The sequence below is a fragment of the Taeniopygia guttata genome, chromosome 14 (assembly GCF_048771995.1).
Source record: "Taeniopygia guttata chromosome 14, bTaeGut7.mat, whole genome shotgun sequence".
NCBI lineage: Eukaryota > Metazoa > Chordata > Aves > Passeriformes > Estrildidae > Taeniopygia > Taeniopygia guttata.
Genome location: NC_133039.1, coordinates 15,925,022 through 15,941,880, shown reverse-complemented (window position 1 = coordinate 15,941,880; position 16,859 = coordinate 15,925,022). Strand labels below are relative to the sequence as shown.

Sequence of the window (16,859 nt, the reverse complement as noted above, 5' to 3'; positions counted from 1 at the left end):
AATCTGGCTACACTCCCATTTCCCACTTTTCACAAAGGTTGACTGGACTATAAAAGGCAGGAATGTGCTTTTCCCTAGGGACACCTGATACCAGGTAGCCTTTCACAGCACTTCTTTCAGCATTTTTTACACTTGGTGGGAAGATCTTCTGCATGAACTTAAGAGATAGGTTCAGTGACTCAAGCAGTATTGACTGGAGACACACATTCAAAAAGCCAAAATTTAATACAAATCAAATGGAAGAGTCTTTGGGCTGTGACAGTTTTACCACCCAAACCTGGCATGCAGCTAATTTTCCCTCTGAGGCATTAGTGGTTGTAACTGAGCTACTTATAAACTTTATTTAAGAGCTGATTGTACACATCCTTCCTAGCTGTCCAGAACCTGGCTTCAGCAACAAAAATTTTCCCTGTTTTCCTAGAAACAACCGTCCTTACATCTCTAGGCTGGATTAAATCATGATGTGCAGTTTTATTCTAGGTCTGTACCTGTCAGTGAAAGAGATGAATGAGCAAAAATGGGCCTCACTCACTTTTCCCCAAAGACCCTGAGCTCGTGCTCCTCCAGGTCAGGGATGACGCACTGCTAGTATCTGCTGGGTGCCAGAAGCTGCATTCACACAGACTTGGAGACTGGAAGCACCCAGCTATCCACTGCTCTGGATCTTGATTCCAAACCATTCCCTGCTGTATCCTTTGCTATCTCAGCTGCTAGAAAGGCTCTGCTCTATTTAAGAGCAACGGGAGAAAGGGAAAATCTCATGGTACAGAAGGCAGATTCTACAGTTAATGTCAATTCTACAGGAAAGAAAGCAGATCCTTCCACACTGCTGACCCTTTCAAAGTTGCCTCTCCCAAATGTGAGCACAGAGGAGCACTTAAGTAGGCTGAGTTTTGGGGTCATATGCATAGTAGGCAGATCTAGTTTAAACTTCTTGATAAGGCACCCTGGAAGAAGACTCAGAGATTCATGCCTGACATTTCCTTCTGCACAGTACCTTTCCACCATTCTTCAGTTTACAGGAGATCTGGCACAGTTTTACTCAAAGTGACTTTTCTAGAAGAAATTAAAGTGAAATTCTTGGGGTGTTGAGAAATTGAATAAGCCTGTGCTAAGTGTCCTGTGTGACTCTGAAGGGGATTCTGCCAAACTGTGGCTTTTCCTGCAAGCTCCCAAGCACTTCCGGACAAACTGGCCATTCTTCTTGTGGATGCTTCCCTTCAACTCCATGATCTTGGCAGATTTTGCAGCTTAAAGAGGGGAGAAATAATAAGAAACGTTAAGTCATCTCATATAGTGAGGCCTCAGTCTGCAAAGCATAGGCCAGGATTGACTCCTTTTCTTCTCCTCCTCACCGTGGAAATTTCTCCTACCTGTTTCCATAAGTTTCAGCTCTCTGCACAGCTCCTCCTGCATCTTCTTCCTGTAGTCTCCAAACATGGCTCTCATGAGCTGACGCTTCTTCACCAGTGGAGCCTTGTCACTGCGCAATGTCCTGATTGCCCTGAGAGCCTCCTCAGCTGCAGCAATGGAAAAACAACACACAGGTTAAGGCTCCCTGCTGGCTCTGCCCCTGCATTCCTGCCAATGCTGCCCCCAGGAGAGAGCTCTTCTTTACTTCAGTGCTTACCCTGCTTTTGAGTGGGTTTCTGTGTCTTCAAGCCAAGTTCCAGCTGGTTCATACACCAGTCCACCTCCTTCCACAGCTGCTCTTCTGACTGCTATCAGCATAAAGCACAGTGAGCAAGAGGAAGTAAAATTACCCAAAAATTACAGCAGCAGTTGCTACACAGGATGAAAGGGAACTCCATAAAGTCGGGACTTTTCCAAATATTATGTTCTGGTGATCGCTTAGTAGACTTCATTACATTTTCCTTCTAGTGTTTTTCATCAGATAAAGTAAAAGAACTGTGCAAATGTTTAGTTGCAACTCACTGTCTCTATTAGATGGATTTAATGTGTGGCTGCCATTTAGAATGTGCTGTTTTCTGGAAAGGTGTTCAGCTTTCAAAGAAACTTGCGGATGAAAGAAATAAACATTAACAACACAAAGCCCCTATCCTCAAACCTGCACAAAATAAAAAAAAAAAAAAAAAACAAACAATGGACAAAATCAGAAGCTAAGTATTTCTTCTCAGCTCCTTTGTGCTTGCTCAACCAGAAATGCTTGAGGGACAAGGAAGACGAAGCCCATGGAGATGAAGGAAGCCACGTGCCACTGAGCAAAGCCAGCTGGCTAAGTCAACAGTGGGACAGGGAAACAGGGCTGCACCCTGGGACTGAAGCAACTCTTAACTGTTATGTACATGTAAATACAAATGCCCTCACACTGTCTCCTTTTACCTACAATAGTGTCCTTCCAAAGGACTGGAAGGGCTTTACTTGACCTTCAACTCTTCCTGTATCTCTGGTGCTCAGCAGTGTTTATTGGTAGGACTGCAGGTGAAGCAGACCTTTGGATGAAATGTTCCAGAGGCAGAACACTCAGTGCAATTTCCTTGTAAAATATTAAGAAAAGGAAGGTTTTGTGCAATCTTGTGTCACAATATAGATCACCTGGCACTGTTTGTTAGTAAAGTCTACACCAATGCTGGAAAGTAAAATAAAATGAAGACCTGGACCTTAGCAGAATAGAAAACCTCAGGGTGTGTCTTAATGTTGTGTTTACACATAACTTGCAATTTCAGTTGATTTCTGGGCCATGCCCGGCAGAGGAAGCACCTTCTCAGAAGCACCCCTGAGCTCTACCACAGGTCCTTGGCTACACCAGGCAGCAGTTCTGTGCCTTGGCTTTGCTCCTTGTACTACAAAAGCAATTCACCCTGCAACACACACATCAGAGCTACAGGGCCTGGCTCAGCACCCACAGGCACCAGCTTGGCACCAACTGAAAACAGTTACCTCCATTTCCTATTTTTATTTTCTTAAGAAAACATGGCATCCAGCTCCCCAGGATTAGCTGCCACAAACCTAAACATGAAATCTTTCAGCACAAATCTGAACGATCATTAACTTCCTTTGCTCTGGTCAGGTTCCTCAGCTGTGTAGCAGAGAAAGCAAACAGCTGCTGGAACATTAAGCAGCAAATGTGGTCTTTCAGCTTCCATCTCAGGGCAGTATGCTAATTGTTCATCTGTGCAAAGACAGATATAAAGTGTCTCTTTAGTTCAAGGGTTTATAAATAACGGGATCCCATCAGTATTTAACTACCTGAGAGATCTTCTCATCTTGATGGGAAGTATCTGTATTTTGACAGCTGTTAGCTTCTGCCTTTGCCTTCCCACTGGTCTCAGTTTCTTCTGCTTTGTTTTTACTGACAGGTGCTTTTTGTTTCTTCTTTTTCTTCTGGACAGCTCCACCTCCTGTTGATTTCTCTGTCATTGCCTCATCTGCAGGGGCTGTCTCTGTTTGGGTCATCTTTGATGTGACATGGCTTCTATCCTCTTTGGGTGTACTCCCTGTCACTTGAATCACCTCAGGCTTCCGCAAGGCTGCAGCCTGTGGCAGAGCTGCTGATTCAGCAGGGAGTGAAGAATCTGCTGTGTGCTCTGTATGTTGACTTGCTGGAAGTAACTGAAGATGAGGACAGTCTTCATCTGGGATGGCAAAGTTGAAAGCAAACTTGGGCTCTTTTCCAGAGGCAGCAAACCTCAAGGCACCATTCCAGTTCTCCTGCTTGGTGGCTCTGACATAGTTTTGTACCTGCTCAGCACTACTGTCACCAGGATCAGCTTCTGAGTCAGTCTTGGAAAGTGTAAAATCAAATTGGAATCTGCTGCCAGATGATGTGAACAACTCTGGCTTTACCTCAGGCGCTGGGTCAGACTGTTTCACACCATCTGAAGCCTGCCTCTTGCTTGGCTGTACTTCCACAACATCAGGGGTCACGCCTAGAAAAGACAAAGAATATTGTTTCAATACTGGTGTTCTCCATGCACCAGTTTCCTACCATGGGGGTGCCACTGCAGTTTCCACTCTAAAGCACTGCCCAGAGAGGTGACTCAATTAATGCTGCAACCTAAGAAATCTACAGAAAAGAACCAAATCTCACCATCCCCCGAGGGACAGCTCAAGCTCACCTTTCTCCATGCTCTTCTGACCCTCATCCATCTTGAGATGACAATCCCCAAACTCATTGCTCATCACTTGTTGCTTCTCTGCAAGAGGAGTCTCAGGGGAGTGCAGGACCTTGAAAATATGTTGGGTCTCTTCTGCTGCACTCAGAAAACACCAAGAGAGACAAGAAACAGTTTACAGTGGGCCTTAAAACCCACACTGTGGGATGCTGATGACTGACTCTTCTCTTAATGTGCTGCGTGTTCATACCACCTCTGACTAATCCATAACTAACATTCAATAGAAAAAAAAAATCTTAACTGCTTATTACTTACAGTCAGACTCTTACACTGCAATGAGTGTACTGCTAATGGCACAGAAGCTACAGAGGGCTTAGCAATCTTTTCCTCAAGGTGAAGACAAATCCCAGAATCTAATTCAGTGTCTCTTCTCTGGGAAACTGGAAAAAATCTTAGTAGAGGGCATACCCTGAAAAACAGGACTCTTGCTTACAAACCAGCCTGACCACAAGAAGAATCCAAAGCTTTTGTGTTAGAACAAATTCTCTACAAAACAAACAGAGTTGTTCTATGACAGTGGTCCCCAAGACCTCAATTTGGAAACCCTAAATATAGTCTTGTAGTGTTTGTCCCACTTATTTTAAGCCACAGAACAACTTGAGAGTAGTACTGTGGAATGGGAATATCCCACGTCTCCTAGCTGCAGCACCTGACTATCCTCTCGGGAAAGAACCTTTCCTTAACATCCAGCCTAATAATCACCCCCTAACATAGCTCCAGCCATTCCCTCAGCTCCTGTCTCTGGTCACAGAAAGCAGAGATCGGAGCTGCCCCTCTGCTGCCCCTCAGGACAAGCTGCAGCCCCAGTGAGCTCTGTGCTCCATCTCCTCCAGCTGAACAAACCAAGTGCCCTCAGCTGCTCCTCCTATGGCTTCCCCTTGAGACCCTGCCCCATCCTCATATCCCTCCCTTTGGACACTCTCTAATAGTTATAGACCCTTCTGATACTGTGGTGCCCCAAAATGCCCCCAGCACTCGAGGTGAGGCTGCACCGGGGCAGGGCAGAGGGACAACTCCCTCCCTGTCTCAGCCAGTGATGCTGGGCCTGATGCACCCTGACCATGGTGGGACAGAAGTGAGATGTACCTTCACAGCACCTGGGTGTCAGCGTCCTGACCACATGAACTCTTCTTTCAAGGGGTTTGGCTAGCTGCAACCCAGGCCAGTTACACAACAAGAGGTAGAGAAAGCTCCAGGGAGAAGCTTCCCTCCCTCACCTGGAAGTTACTCTAAGCTGAGTACCTCATGCATACAGTGCTACAGCCAAACAACTCACTGATCCAGATCCTGAATTCCTGACTAGATGTTGGATCTGCCTCCTCACCAGACTTCTCTAGCAACTGGGACTCCAGGCAGAGCCTGAGTACCATCAGCACCACTGCTCAGCTCTCCTGGCTCACATACTGTGCAAAAGGGTCCTTTTCTGGCCAGGGCACTGCTTCTGCTGCCTCATTCCTGTGCTCAGCTCATGCTTCCCATTCAGGAGCTGCCTTCCCTGCTGCTGGGCACTGGAGACCAGCACAGGACACATTTGTAACAGAATGGTCTGATCACAGAATAGCTTGGGCAGAAACTTTTAAAGTTCATCCACTCCTGCCCTGGGCAGGGACACCTTCTACTATCCCAGGTTGCTCCAAGCCCTGTCCAGCCTGGCCTTGGACACTGCTAGGGATCCAGGGGTAGCCAGTTTCTCTGGGCACCCTGTGCCAGGGCTTCACCACCCTCACAGGGAATAATTCCTTCTTAGTATTTGATCTAAGCATTATCTATGGCAGTGGGAAGCCATTCCCTGTGTCCTGTCCCTCCATCGCTTGTCCCCAGTCCCTCTCCAGCTCTCCTGGAGTCCCTTTAGGCACTGGAAGGGGCCCTAAGGTTCTCCTCAGAGCTGTCTCTCTCCGGGATGAACAACCACAACCCTCTCAGCCTTAATTCTTCCTGGAGCCTGCTGCTCAAGCACAAGGTGTAGGCACCTATCAGTCACTGCTCCATCCTTAGGCAGACCAGCAAACACTCACCCGAGCATCTTACATAGGGTTCACAGTCCTCTCCCAGGGTTAGGTACTGACATGTGTCAATTCAATACTGGTACCTGACAGGACATGTGTCTGCAGATCTACAAATTGGACTAACAAGATCAAACTATGACCTTATAGAATTTTATCTTGCATATAATTTTTCCCTGAAAAAAGCTTCACAAAAATAAACCTACTGGTGTTTAAGGGCCAGACACACTGGCACAGGATTTCTCGAAGATGAAAAACAAAGGCAGAGCTGTGGCAGAACCAAACAAGTCACATGGGAAAAAAAAAAAAAACCACGACAAAGAATATAGAAAACAGAGAGAACACTAAATGAATAAAAAATTAAACTGCTTCCAGAAACAGTCCTTAAAGCCCAGTGTTGTCCTGTGTTTAGAACAAATCCCAAATAACACAATAACAGGGAACATAAAGGAGAGAATAAACAGAAAAACATTCACATCTGCTAAATCACACCCAAGGCAAGAATATGGGGGGGGGGGGGGGTATGGGCTGGGAAAGAGGAACATACCTAGTTTGCGGTGTGGAATGAGATGGAGATCTGCCTCCAGTTGTGAAATGCACCACTCCAGATCCTCCTGGAACACACCTTGGGGATCCTTGGACATAGTGTGGGGAAGGCAGAATGATTAGAAGCACAAATCTCTCACCTCCAAAACTGACTTTTCTGCGGCCTCCTCCGCTCTCACAGGAGATCACACCTGGCTTTACACTGGAGGTGTGCTGTGTAACAGCCCATTTATACCATAAATCAGCACAGCACAGAGACACATGTCCTGTGTAGAGAGCACCAAATGCGTTACAAAAATTACAGCTCTTACTAGCAGGAAACCTCACCACTCCCGGCAAGCTAGGACTTCCCACAGGGTTTTTTTTTTCATCTTTTTCTCCACCTGTCCCTTTTTTAAAGCCCCAAATGGAAGATTTCTCATTTTTTCCCAAAGCTTAGGCCATGGCATAATGTCACGTCTCCAAAGCAGGAAATTTCCCTTTAGCACAGCGCTGGTAACACACAGAATTTATCTTTAGCCTAAACACAAGCCCTTGAGGCCCTATATGCTCTACTTCTACGCTAGCTGACTCTTGATAAGCAGGCGGAAGTTAAGGTTTGTAGCCCGCCTGTGGACAAGGCACACTAAAACACTGGGAACAGAAAGCATGTTCAGGATAAGGAGATGGGAAGGGACTGGGAAAGGCACCAGAGAAGGCAAAGACTTCAAGGAGAACCTGCGGGAGCTGGGCCCGGGCCCACTGCGGTGAGAGGGGCCGAGCCTTACCTGTTCCATGCCGAGCTGCGCGCACCGCCGCCGGAGGAAGCGGCCCCGCCGCCCCGCCCACCTCCGGTCACGGGCCTCGTGTGGGCTCCGGCAGCAGCCCCGCCCGGGCCGCCACCACCAACTGGAGCTCGGGACCCGCCTCTCGGGTCCCCCCGGCCCCTCCGCCGGGGCTCGCCCCGCCGCGGGCTCAGGCCGGGCCGGCATGCGCCGTCCCCAGCGCTCCGGCCGCTCCCCTCGCTGCCGCTCCGCCGAGAGCGCCTGGGCCCGCCGGGCCGCAGTCCCCAGCGCCCGCCTTGGCCGCGCATTTGTGACCCCCGCGCCTCCCTCCTGCTCCCCTGAGCCCCACACGGTGCCGGACACACGTGTGCCCACGGACCGGGCCGCGGGTGTCCGGCGGTGCCGCCTTCCCTGCGCCAAATCCCCGCAGGAGCACCCACACCAGCCCTGCCCCCTCACACGCCAGCCGGACAGAGGCCATGCCAGCTAGCACCAGGGCAGGCAAAAAAGGTTAATACACACCTAATGGCACTGTCTAATCCCATTTCTAGTTTAGATTTCCTTTTGATTATTTAATTTTGTAAATAAAAACCTTGTTTCATAGGCATTTTCCCCTCTTGGATTGTGTCCAACAGCCAGAAGATCCCTGTGAGGTCAGTACTGCTGCAGCATAGCATGTCACTGCACAGGGTTTGGTGTCTCTCAAATGCTTCAAACCATGGAGGTTGTAATTTGTCTTGGCATTGGAGTTGATGTTAGAAATTCTACAAGGCTGACAGAAGGGCTCTAAAGTGCTGGGGAAGCACTTCTAAATGTTGCTGCTAAAGATTATAAAATGATACTGGAAAAATCGGTACACTTCTGCCAATCCCAACCAGACTTCTGTCTGCCTTACAATCTCCACCCTTGCTGAGACTTAGCCGTTGTCTGAGCCCTCTCCTCGTTACAAAAACCTCCTCAGTTGTTTGAGCCTTACCCAAGGTTGTCTTGAGACTTTATCTCAAGGCTTATTCTGAGTGGTTCAGTAGGGTTGAAATCAGCATCAGTCCTTGCATACACGTGTCCCAGCATCAGGAAAAAATCTGACAGTCAAGTATTGGAGAAGATAATGAGCACAAAATAATGAGCTATTGTATCTATCTTGAAAGACCAGAATCCCACTGCAGTTTTCCTCTCCCTCAGTGCCTGAGCTGGACTGAGGGCTTGTGAGCCTGTCATCACCAGTCTGGATGCATCCCCTAAAGCAAAAGCTTCCCATCCATAGCCCAAGGAATGCACAAACCCTTCAGGTGTTGCAAAGGCTCTTCTTGGTATGGCTGACATAGAGCCTGCAGAACCCATCCAGACAGAGCAAGGAGTGAAAGGAACATTGTTTTATGTCATAGGACACTGTTCATATCTCCAGCTCTGTGGACGCAGTGCCCATGCAGGGAAAAGGCACAATGGACCAGCAATGCCTTGGTATTCCTGGGTTTGATCTCTGCCCTGAGGATTCAGCCCCACAAGGACACCAGTAAGCGAGCTGTGGCAGCCTTGCTCTGAGGACACACGACAGAAGGGCTGTCAGGAGATCCGAATGTGATCCTCAGCTTCTGCTTACACAACAGAAACCTTGTCACTGGAAGAGCTGCAAGTTGAGTTGGTGGAAGCTGATGTCTAACAAGTCATGGCTGCCTGGAAGCGAAGCAAACAGCAGGCAGAGGAATTGGAATGGCTTGAGCCTGCCTCAGGTGCAGAGCAGGTTAGTGTGTGCTGTATAAACTGTGCAAAGGCTGGGACAACTCCTCAGTGCTGTCAGATGGTAACAGGAGCACCTGTCTGGGGGAAGGACAGCTGTGAAGTCCTGTAGGTCACTCCAGGACCGGCATTCGTTGCCAGCACAGAGCTGCCTTCGTTCCCCATACCACCAACAGAGCACCAACAAATTCTTGGCAGGCATGGCTGAACTGGAAGCTGGAAAATGCATCTCTTTGGTATGAGGCTCCTTAGAGGGAGTTGCAGGAAGGAATTGGGAAAAGAAACCAAAAGAGAGAAGTGGAGTGGTTGCCAGAGCTGCTAACCACAGTGCCAATGAGCCCTGGAGGGCACTGGGACAGCCCAGTGTCACATGCCCAACACATCCTGTCGCCAGACTTCCTCGCCGGCAATGTATGTGGCTCGCACATACAGGCTGTCATTCAGCATTAGGAAATCTGTGTTGGACAAGAGAGAAAGAAAGCAGCTGTCAGAATGGAGCTTCTGGAGTTGGCTGTGGAGAGCTGAGATCATTGTGGGAGGGCTTCTCCCCACCCCAGGATGGCAGTGCAGTGCAATCCTGGCAATAGCAGCTCTGCTTTCTGCTCAGCTGAGATGTGGGGGGCACTCCAAAAGGTTTCCCAAACACCACCAAGGAAAAAACCACTGGAGCAAAAGCCCAGAGCATATCCCAGGTGGAGCAAGTCTCCCTGCAGCTCCCACTGAAACAGGGGATGAGCATGTGCTTACAGCAGCCCCTGCTTTGCTCCAGCAGCTGTGAGCCCTGACACCATTGTCTCCATACCAGTACATGCTGTGCCCACACCAGTACCTGCATCGGAGTCATAATTCAGTGTCCCCTTTTTATGTTCAATCCCCAGGAGCTGAGCGGGATGCAGAGACGCTGCCTCCAACGCAGTCTCTACTGAGCACCCTTGGACAGAGAATTGGGGAGATGTTAGGGCAGCCAGAGCCCCATTGCCAGAGCAGCCCAAATCCCCCTGGACAAGGCAGCTGTCAGCCAGGCAGTTGATGGAACACCCTCAGCACAGCCAGCTGGAGCTGGGAAGGGAAATAGCATAGGAAAACTGAATACCTAGGGTACAGAGAAAACCATTCACTTTTGTGAGGAAGAAGCAGAACAGTTCACCTCTCATTAGTTCTGTGGGTTAAATTGAAACTTCCCCTCAAAAAGGGGCTCATCTGAGGGCACTGATTCCAGCCCTTGCCATGTCTCAGGTGAGAGGGAACATTCCTGGTGGAATGGAGACATCTGGGAAAAGCAAGACCTCCTCCAGTGCCAACATAGGGAGCAGCAACTTGTGGACAAGGCTCTCTTACCTGTGGCTTCTTGGAAGTGTCGCACACAAGTGTCCATGGTCGCCACGCTGCCACTCAGGGTCTTTGTGCCTGGGAGAGAAACAGGATGGCACTGAGCAGTGCCCATAGCTCACACAAGAAGCAGGGCACTAGGGAAGCATAATGGGACCAGAAGTGCAGAAGTCCTGTGTAGCAGGAGGAGCAAGCTAAAGGGCCTGCAGCCACTTTCTGCTGGAGCACAGGAAGAGGTACCTGGGTTTTACCTGCAGCTCCACTATCAGACCAGCTGGACTGGGTGAAACCATCTCACAACACAGGCATCTGCTGCCAGAGGAGGAGAATGGAGAAAGGAATGTTCCTTCTCTGAAATACCTTCCCAGTCTTCATCTGCTTAAGAATTTGAAACTTAGGGAATTTAGCTAGCAAGTAGTTGTAGTGTTATAATGAAGAAAAGGGACAATAAATATCTCTAAGATTTCTCTGTCCCTACTGACACCCTGAACCTCTAGCACCCCTGACACTGGGCAATGAAGCTTTCAAAGTGTTGCAGACAGCTGTAACTGGACAGATTCCTCCACAAGGGTGGCACAGTTCTCCTCTTTACCAGGAGTTTCATTATCCCCAAGGCCAAGTCACTGCAGATCCACCAGGCATCGAAACCCGAGAGGGTGGCACAAACGCTGCCACACACCAACAGGGACAGCAAGGTGTGCTCAGCTCCTCAGGAATGGTGCCAGTGGCAGCACTGTCCCCAGCTCTTCAGCAAGAGGAAGAGCACTTACCTGCAATGTAGGTGTTCAGCCCATCGATCTCCACCACCTGCTGACCCAGTGTGTGCCGACCCGGTGCTAGCCCCATGCCAGCAATTGCATCTGTCACCAGCACCAGCCCTGCAGAACACAAGGAAAGGGGCCTTGTCAACACTGCTGCTGATTTTGCTGCAGCTCCATCCAAGCACTGTGCCTTGTTGACCCTCCCAGAGAGGAACCACGTGTCTCCAGCCACATTGCACCAAAGCAAGAGGACTGAGGGATCAGCACAAGTAACTGTGCCCTTCCAGACAGCAAGGGCAGCACAAATGTCTTCTGGGAGATAGTACAGTGCTTGGAGGGAATAGCTGGTAACACTGTGGGGACTGTCATGGCTCACCTTTGGGGTGGGCTCGGTGGGCGATGCGCAGGGCAGCAGGGTTGGTATGGATGCCATCAGAAATCATGCCATAGAAGACCCTCCGCCCAGCAGGAATCTTGTCACTTGTCAGCAGCCCCACAATGCCAGGGTCACGGTGGTGGAACTGCTCAAGGGAAGAGAGAGGACAAGCTGTGGAGGACCAGGACACACTGGCTGAGACTTCATTACAGGGGATGCAGCTGCCATCTCTATCACAGTGCATGGCAGCTTTACCAGGCAAACCTGGGCATTGCCTTTAATCACAGAACCACAGGATGGTTTGAGTTGGAAGGGACCATAAAGTTTATCTTACTCCAACCCCTCCATGAGCAGCATCACTTTCCACTATTCCAGGGTGCTCCAAGCCCCATCCAACCTGACCTTAAATGCTTCCAGGGCCGAGACAGCCACAGCGCCTGTGGGCAACCTGTGCCAGAGTCTCAGTACCATCACAGCCAAGAATTTCTTCCCAATATTACATCTAACCCTGCCCTGTGGCAGTGGGAAAACATTCTTCCTTGTCCTCCCACTTCAGGCCTTTGTCCAAAGTCCCTCTCTCCAGCTCTCCTGGAGCCCCTTTAGGCACTGGAAGGGGCTCTGAGGTCTCTCTGAGGCCTTCTCTTATCCAGGTGAACACGCCCAGCTCTCCCAGCCTGGCTCCAGAGCAGAGGGGCTCCAGCTCTTGGAGCATCTCCATGGCCTCCTCTACACTCACTCCAGCAGGTCCACATCCTTCTGATGGAAGGTCCCAGGGCTGGAAGCAGCTCTGCAGGTGGGGGTCTCATCCAAGTGGGGCAGAATCCCCCCCTTCCCTGCTGTCCACACACAGGAGGGGGTCTGGGTGCACAGAAAGGGCATGTCCAGCTCTCACTGACTAATACTTCCTAGTCCTTCCCAGTGATGAACTTCAAGAGTCTGCTACAGCCTTGAATCTCTTTCAGATCCAGTAGTAGGAATGTGAAGCCAGAGGTTCAGTGCCAAATACTCATTGCAAAGCATGGTACAAAACCAGCTGGGGAGAACACAGACCCATGGGGAGCAGGAGACAAAGCCCAAAAGCAGCCCTGGAGCAGGGCGGGTGCCTCTGGGGACTCACCGGCAGCATGGCATTGAAGAGGTGAGTGATGAAGGTTGCTCCGTGCTGCACAGCCTCCTCGGCTTGGGACAGATTAGCCACTGAGTGACCTGGGAACACAGACCAATGCCTGATTCCTCTGCCCATCTCTCCACTGATTTCCCTACAGGAGCAAAGACGCTCCATCACTGGACTATGCTCTAATGCCCACCCTGGCCTGAGGTCTCAGGTGCAGCCTCAACACAGATGTGTCTGGCCATGACCCGGTGGGAGGACTCTGGGGGGTGGGTGCGTCACCTGAACTCCTTCAGTGTTCACATCACAGCTGTCACAATGCTGCCTTGCTCACAGCATGTTGTCTTCAGGCTGAGTTTGAGGTCCAATGATATGCCTTTCTGCTGGCCTCAGATACTTAAATGTTTTGTAGAGAATTATCAGAGGACACCCTCACAACAGTGGGAACTTTGCTAGGAAAACATATGGGAATGAAACTATCCAGAAAGAAACTAATGTTTCCCCAACAGGACAGCAGCTCTGTGTGCTAACCTTGCCTTTCTGGAGTTCTTTATGTGGCTTTGGGATAAGAGACAGTCTGCTGTATGAATGCCCTTCTCACTTGAGGTTTAATTTCACCCTAAATAACTTCCCCCTTTAAAAAAACTTCTTCAATGATCTGAGACAAAGAAGAGTTTGTGAAGCAAAGGAAAAGAAAAACACAGCCAGTTTTAAGTCAGAAGCCAGCCAGATGTTGGTGGAAAAGGTTCCTACAGTACTTCCAGTTGAAAAACAGAATTATCAAACCAACAGTAACCTTTGGAAAAGGATTTCACCTGTCACATAAGACCGAAAGCAGTGGAACTTCAGAGTTTGAACCCTTCCACATCATCAAACCTCCAACTAAGACTGCTGTTCTTCCCTGTGTTAGAACAGCACCTTGTGTTTACTGCAGGGGCTTCTAAGTCGATACAAACTTTGGCCCTTGCCATGACAGATTGACAGCATCAAGTGAGGTCCCCATTTGTGACAGGTCTGTCATCTCCATCCAGAATCCCACTGCATCCAGTTGCACTGAGACATTGTTAGAGATGCCACAGCCTCAAGGGAGGGGCAGCCAGAGCTTCCCTAAGCCCTGGGTGCCCCAGCCCTTACCCAGGGAGACGCAGATGCCCCGCTTGGTGAGCTCCCGGATCACCTCACTGCTCCTCCTCATTTCAGGGGCCAGGGTCACTATCTGGACACAGTCCAGAGAGCCGTAGGTGGCAAGCAGGTCCTGGAAAGCACCTGCCTCAAAGGTGCGGAGGCAGTGCTCCGGGTGGGCACCCTTTTTCTCCTTGCTGATGAACGGCCCCTCCAGGTGGGCTCCTGTCCAAACAGGAACAAAGAACCATGACCCTTCCTCCTCCTGCCAAGAACCATGAAACCTGATGTCTACCCTGCTCCAGTCACACTCTTGCCATTTTTCTGCAGCAAAACACATGTCTCAGGCAACTGTGAGCTCAGCACAGTGAAGATGCAGTGCTGGCCACTGACCAAGCCAAGCCACCCCACTGCCATTGCTCCAGGGGCCCCAGAGGGGCTGGAGCAGTGTGTATGATGACAGAAAACTCAGTAAAAGCCAGGCACAGACTAGGGGACAAGGTGAGTCTGTGCCCACCTGTGCATCCCTCCCCTATTTGTGCTCTGTAACTTCTTTCATGTCAACTGTGAACAAGACAATTGCCCACCTAGACTAGCACCACAGAGGATTGAATCCACTTACCCAGGATTCCTGCTCCATGGGCTCCACCATTTCTTACACTGATCTGCGGGAGAACCTAGAGAAAGGGGTTTGTCAGACATGGCAACACAGACACAGCCCCCCAGCCTGCCAAATCAGACCCAAATGTCAGGTCCACAGGGAGATTTGTAGCTGGACCACTTGGGACCATCACAGCCCACGAAGGAAAAGCCATCTCAAGCCTTGGTGTGCAGAGCTCGCTTGGGAGACATGGCTGTCTCAGCATTCTAAATGCTGAGGGCAAGAAACCCGGGGTACAGTCCAGGTCCTCATGCCCATGGCTTTTCTGCCCTGGCAGCTATCCCAGTCTTGGCCCATCCACCTCCTGATACCAACCTCAGACCCTGATCACCCTGCGGATGGGAGAGAAGGCCCCTTACCTGGTGGTACACAGATGGAGGAGATGTCACCAGGGTGGGACAGAAAGAGGTCACTCCATGGGAGAGGATTTTCTGACTGACCAGGTCAATACCTGATTTGAAGTCATCTGTAGCCAGAGAGAAGTCCACCCCAAAGCCTCCTGCAGCACAAACAAAACAGGGGTGAAACTGCTGCTTCCTCAGTGGGTTTGCTCCACCCATAAACACTAAAGAAAGACTGTGTGACTGGAGGGAGATGTTTCATTTGTAGGGCGCTGACACAGAGGGCTCCACCAGCACTTCTGTCCTACATTCCAAGGTTCCACAAGTACAAATCTCACCATCACTGCCCTCATGAAGTGCTCTTCCCCACAGCAACCCAGTGTTTTGCAAGCACAACCTTTTTATTTTGATGCAGGGCAAAATGTGATGATTCCTTGCTGAAAAGGGAACTGGCTTCCAACTTTAGCTACCATAGAACAAGCTCCTCTTTCCTTCTGAAGAGAGCTTTTGCAGTTAATTGTTATTGTTCCTGTGGGAAGTCTTGCCCTCTCCTCCCACATCCTGGAAAGGGTAGGGCAGGCATCCTGCCAGTGCAGGGGCAGGATAAAATACCGATAAAAAATAGTTCAGAGGAAACCCTCACCTGGCTAAAGGGGATCACTTACAAAATAGCAGCAACCACAGCCAAAATTGCTCTTTGTCATTGGTTGGGTGACTCACACCTCCCTTGAGCAGCTGAAATGTGGCCACGGGCAGGACACCCGCAGTGGGGCTGGGAATTGGGGATGGACAAACCCAGGATGCTCCCAGACTGCAAGTGCATGTAGTGTCACTGTACCGTTGATCTGGACATCGATGAAACCTGGGGCGATTATGCTGTCCTTGCAGTCCAGCTGGACATCAGCAGAGCCCTTTTCGTCAAAGAAGAGTTTCTCTGGGTTAAGGATCTTCCCCTCTCGTACCCACAGGTCCTCCCTGGAGGGACAGTCACACATATCAAGCTCTGGTGCCATCTGCACCATGTGGAGCAGGTAGCCGTGCCCAGTGACAGTGATCCTGAGCAAAGTGGTTCTCACCGGCACCTCCAGCCACGGGCTCTGTGGTGTGTGCCAGAGCACAGCTGCTCTTTCAGCTGGGACACAGCAAGCAGCCCTCTCTACCTGGCTCTGGCTCTGCAAAACTTACAGGAATGGGATTTTCATGGGCTACCCCTCAAAAGTGGTGGTGATGATGGGCAAAGTGCCAGGGGGCTGGCAGAAGAGACAAAACAACAGGGACCGTACACTACAACCCGCCCTATGTCCCTCCAAAACGCGGCAGAGGGGACGTGGGACGGCAGAGCGAGGCGGGGTGAGGGCCAAGAGCCGGTGCGCAGGGGGAACCGGCGCCCTTCCCTCGGCACTGCAGGTGCCAGGTCAGGTCGGCAGCCTGTCCGGGAGCCCCCAGACCCCGGCACCGCCGCAGCCTTGGTACCCACGGACACCACGATACCCCTGGCACCCCAGCCACTGTGGCACCCCCCGCCTCACCTCTGGAGCTGGTGGTCCCTCAGGATGCGGCAGTTGGTGAACTGGACGATGGGCGCGTCCGAGACGGATTTGTTGGACGGCATCGCGGGGCAGTGGGAGCCGGCGGGAAGCGCGAACCCCCTGGTGGCCGACGCAGAGGGAAGGGACCGGGCGCGGCGAAGCAAGGCCAGGCCGCGGCTCCGGTGCGAGCGGCTGCCGCGGGACTTGTTCAGGCGGCGAGGGGCGGGGGCACCGGAGCACCGCCTCCGGGGCAGGCGGAGGGTGAGCTCCCTCCCCTGCCCGGCGCTCTGAGCCGACGCTGCGAGGAACAAGCCCCACGAGGCCGCCCGGGCGGGCACCACCGCGGTGCCCGACAAGTGCCGGGCCCGGGGCGTTGTCCCTGCCCCGGGGGCACCGGGCCCGGGGGCGTGGCCTGGGCGCGGCACCGCCCCTCCTGGTCACGT

The 16,859-nt window shown here is 51.1% G+C and overlaps 2 protein-coding genes across 12 annotated transcripts; both read right to left on the bottom strand.

Annotated features, from left to right (window-relative positions):
• Positions 1-206: 206 nt before the first annotated feature.
• On the bottom strand, positions 207-7,854 carry C14H8orf33 (chromosome 14 C8orf33 homolog). Of its 4 annotated transcripts, none has more exons than XM_041719068.2 (7): positions 7,453-7,854; positions 6,687-6,774; positions 4,080-4,214; positions 3,211-3,890; positions 1,631-1,721; positions 1,374-1,520; positions 207-1,250 (listed from the first exon to the last, which is right to left on the bottom strand). In XM_041719068.2, exons 1-7 carry the CDS (start codon positions 7,654-7,656, stop codon positions 1,057-1,059), a joined length of 1,539 nt encoding a protein of 512 aa, XP_041575002.2. In that variant the 5' UTR covers positions 7,657-7,854; the 3' UTR covers positions 207-1,056. The 4 variants fall into 4 exon arrangements, with proteins under 4 accessions (XP_041575002.2, XP_032606866.2, XP_041575003.1 ...); XM_032750975.3 differs by having other exon boundaries at positions 1,631-1,718; XM_041719069.2 differs by having other exon boundaries at positions 3,808-3,890.
• Positions 7,855-8,739: 885 nt separating this feature from the next.
• AMDHD2 (amidohydrolase domain containing 2) lies at positions 8,740-16,859 on the bottom strand. Of its 8 annotated transcripts, XM_002190513.7 has the most exons (11): positions 16,417-16,835; positions 15,726-15,862; positions 14,906-15,045; positions 14,508-14,562; positions 13,898-14,110; positions 12,770-12,858; positions 11,653-11,797; positions 11,286-11,393; positions 10,525-10,593; positions 10,016-10,117; positions 8,740-9,641 (listed from the first exon to the last, which is right to left on the bottom strand). In XM_002190513.7, the coding sequence occupies exons 1-11, from the start codon at positions 16,497-16,499 to the stop codon at positions 9,553-9,555; spliced, it is 1,230 nt and encodes a 409-aa protein (XP_002190549.1). In that variant the 5' UTR covers positions 16,500-16,835; the 3' UTR covers positions 8,740-9,552. The 8 variants fall into 8 exon arrangements, with proteins under 8 accessions (XP_002190549.1, XP_032606869.1, XP_072791907.1 ...); XM_032750978.3 differs by lacking the exon at positions 13,898-14,110 and having other exon boundaries at positions 16,417-16,853; XM_072935806.1 differs by lacking the exons at positions 8,740-9,641; positions 10,016-10,117 and adding an exon at positions 10,756-10,890 and having other exon boundaries at positions 16,417-16,859.

Bases quoted from the DNA above. Each gene is read 5' to 3' on its own strand.
- C14H8orf33 (XM_041719068.2), bottom strand. From the start codon at position 7,656: ATGCCGGCCCGGCCTGAGCCCGCGGCGGGGCGAGCCCCGGCGGAGGGG. The intron at 6,775-7,452 runs GTAAGGCTCGGC...ACTATGTCCAAG, and splicing joins CGCAGCTCGGCATGGAACAG to GATCCCCAAGGTGTGTTCCA. The intron at 1,521-1,630 runs GTAAGCACTGAA...CCATTGCTGCAG, and splicing joins GAAACCCACTCAAAAGCAGG to CTGAGGAGGCTCTCAGGGCA.
- AMDHD2 (XM_002190513.7), bottom strand. From the start codon at position 16,499: ATGCCGTCCAACAAATCCGTCTCGGACGCGCCCATCGTCCAGTTCACC. The intron at 15,863-16,416 runs GTGAGGCGGGGG...CTGTCCCTCCAG, and splicing joins AGGGACCACCAGCTCCAGAG to GGAGGACCTGTGGGTACGAG. The intron at 10,594-11,285 runs GTAAGTGCTCTT...TTTCTCTCCCAG, and splicing joins GCTGAACACCTACATTGCAG to GCACAAAGACCCTGAGTGGC.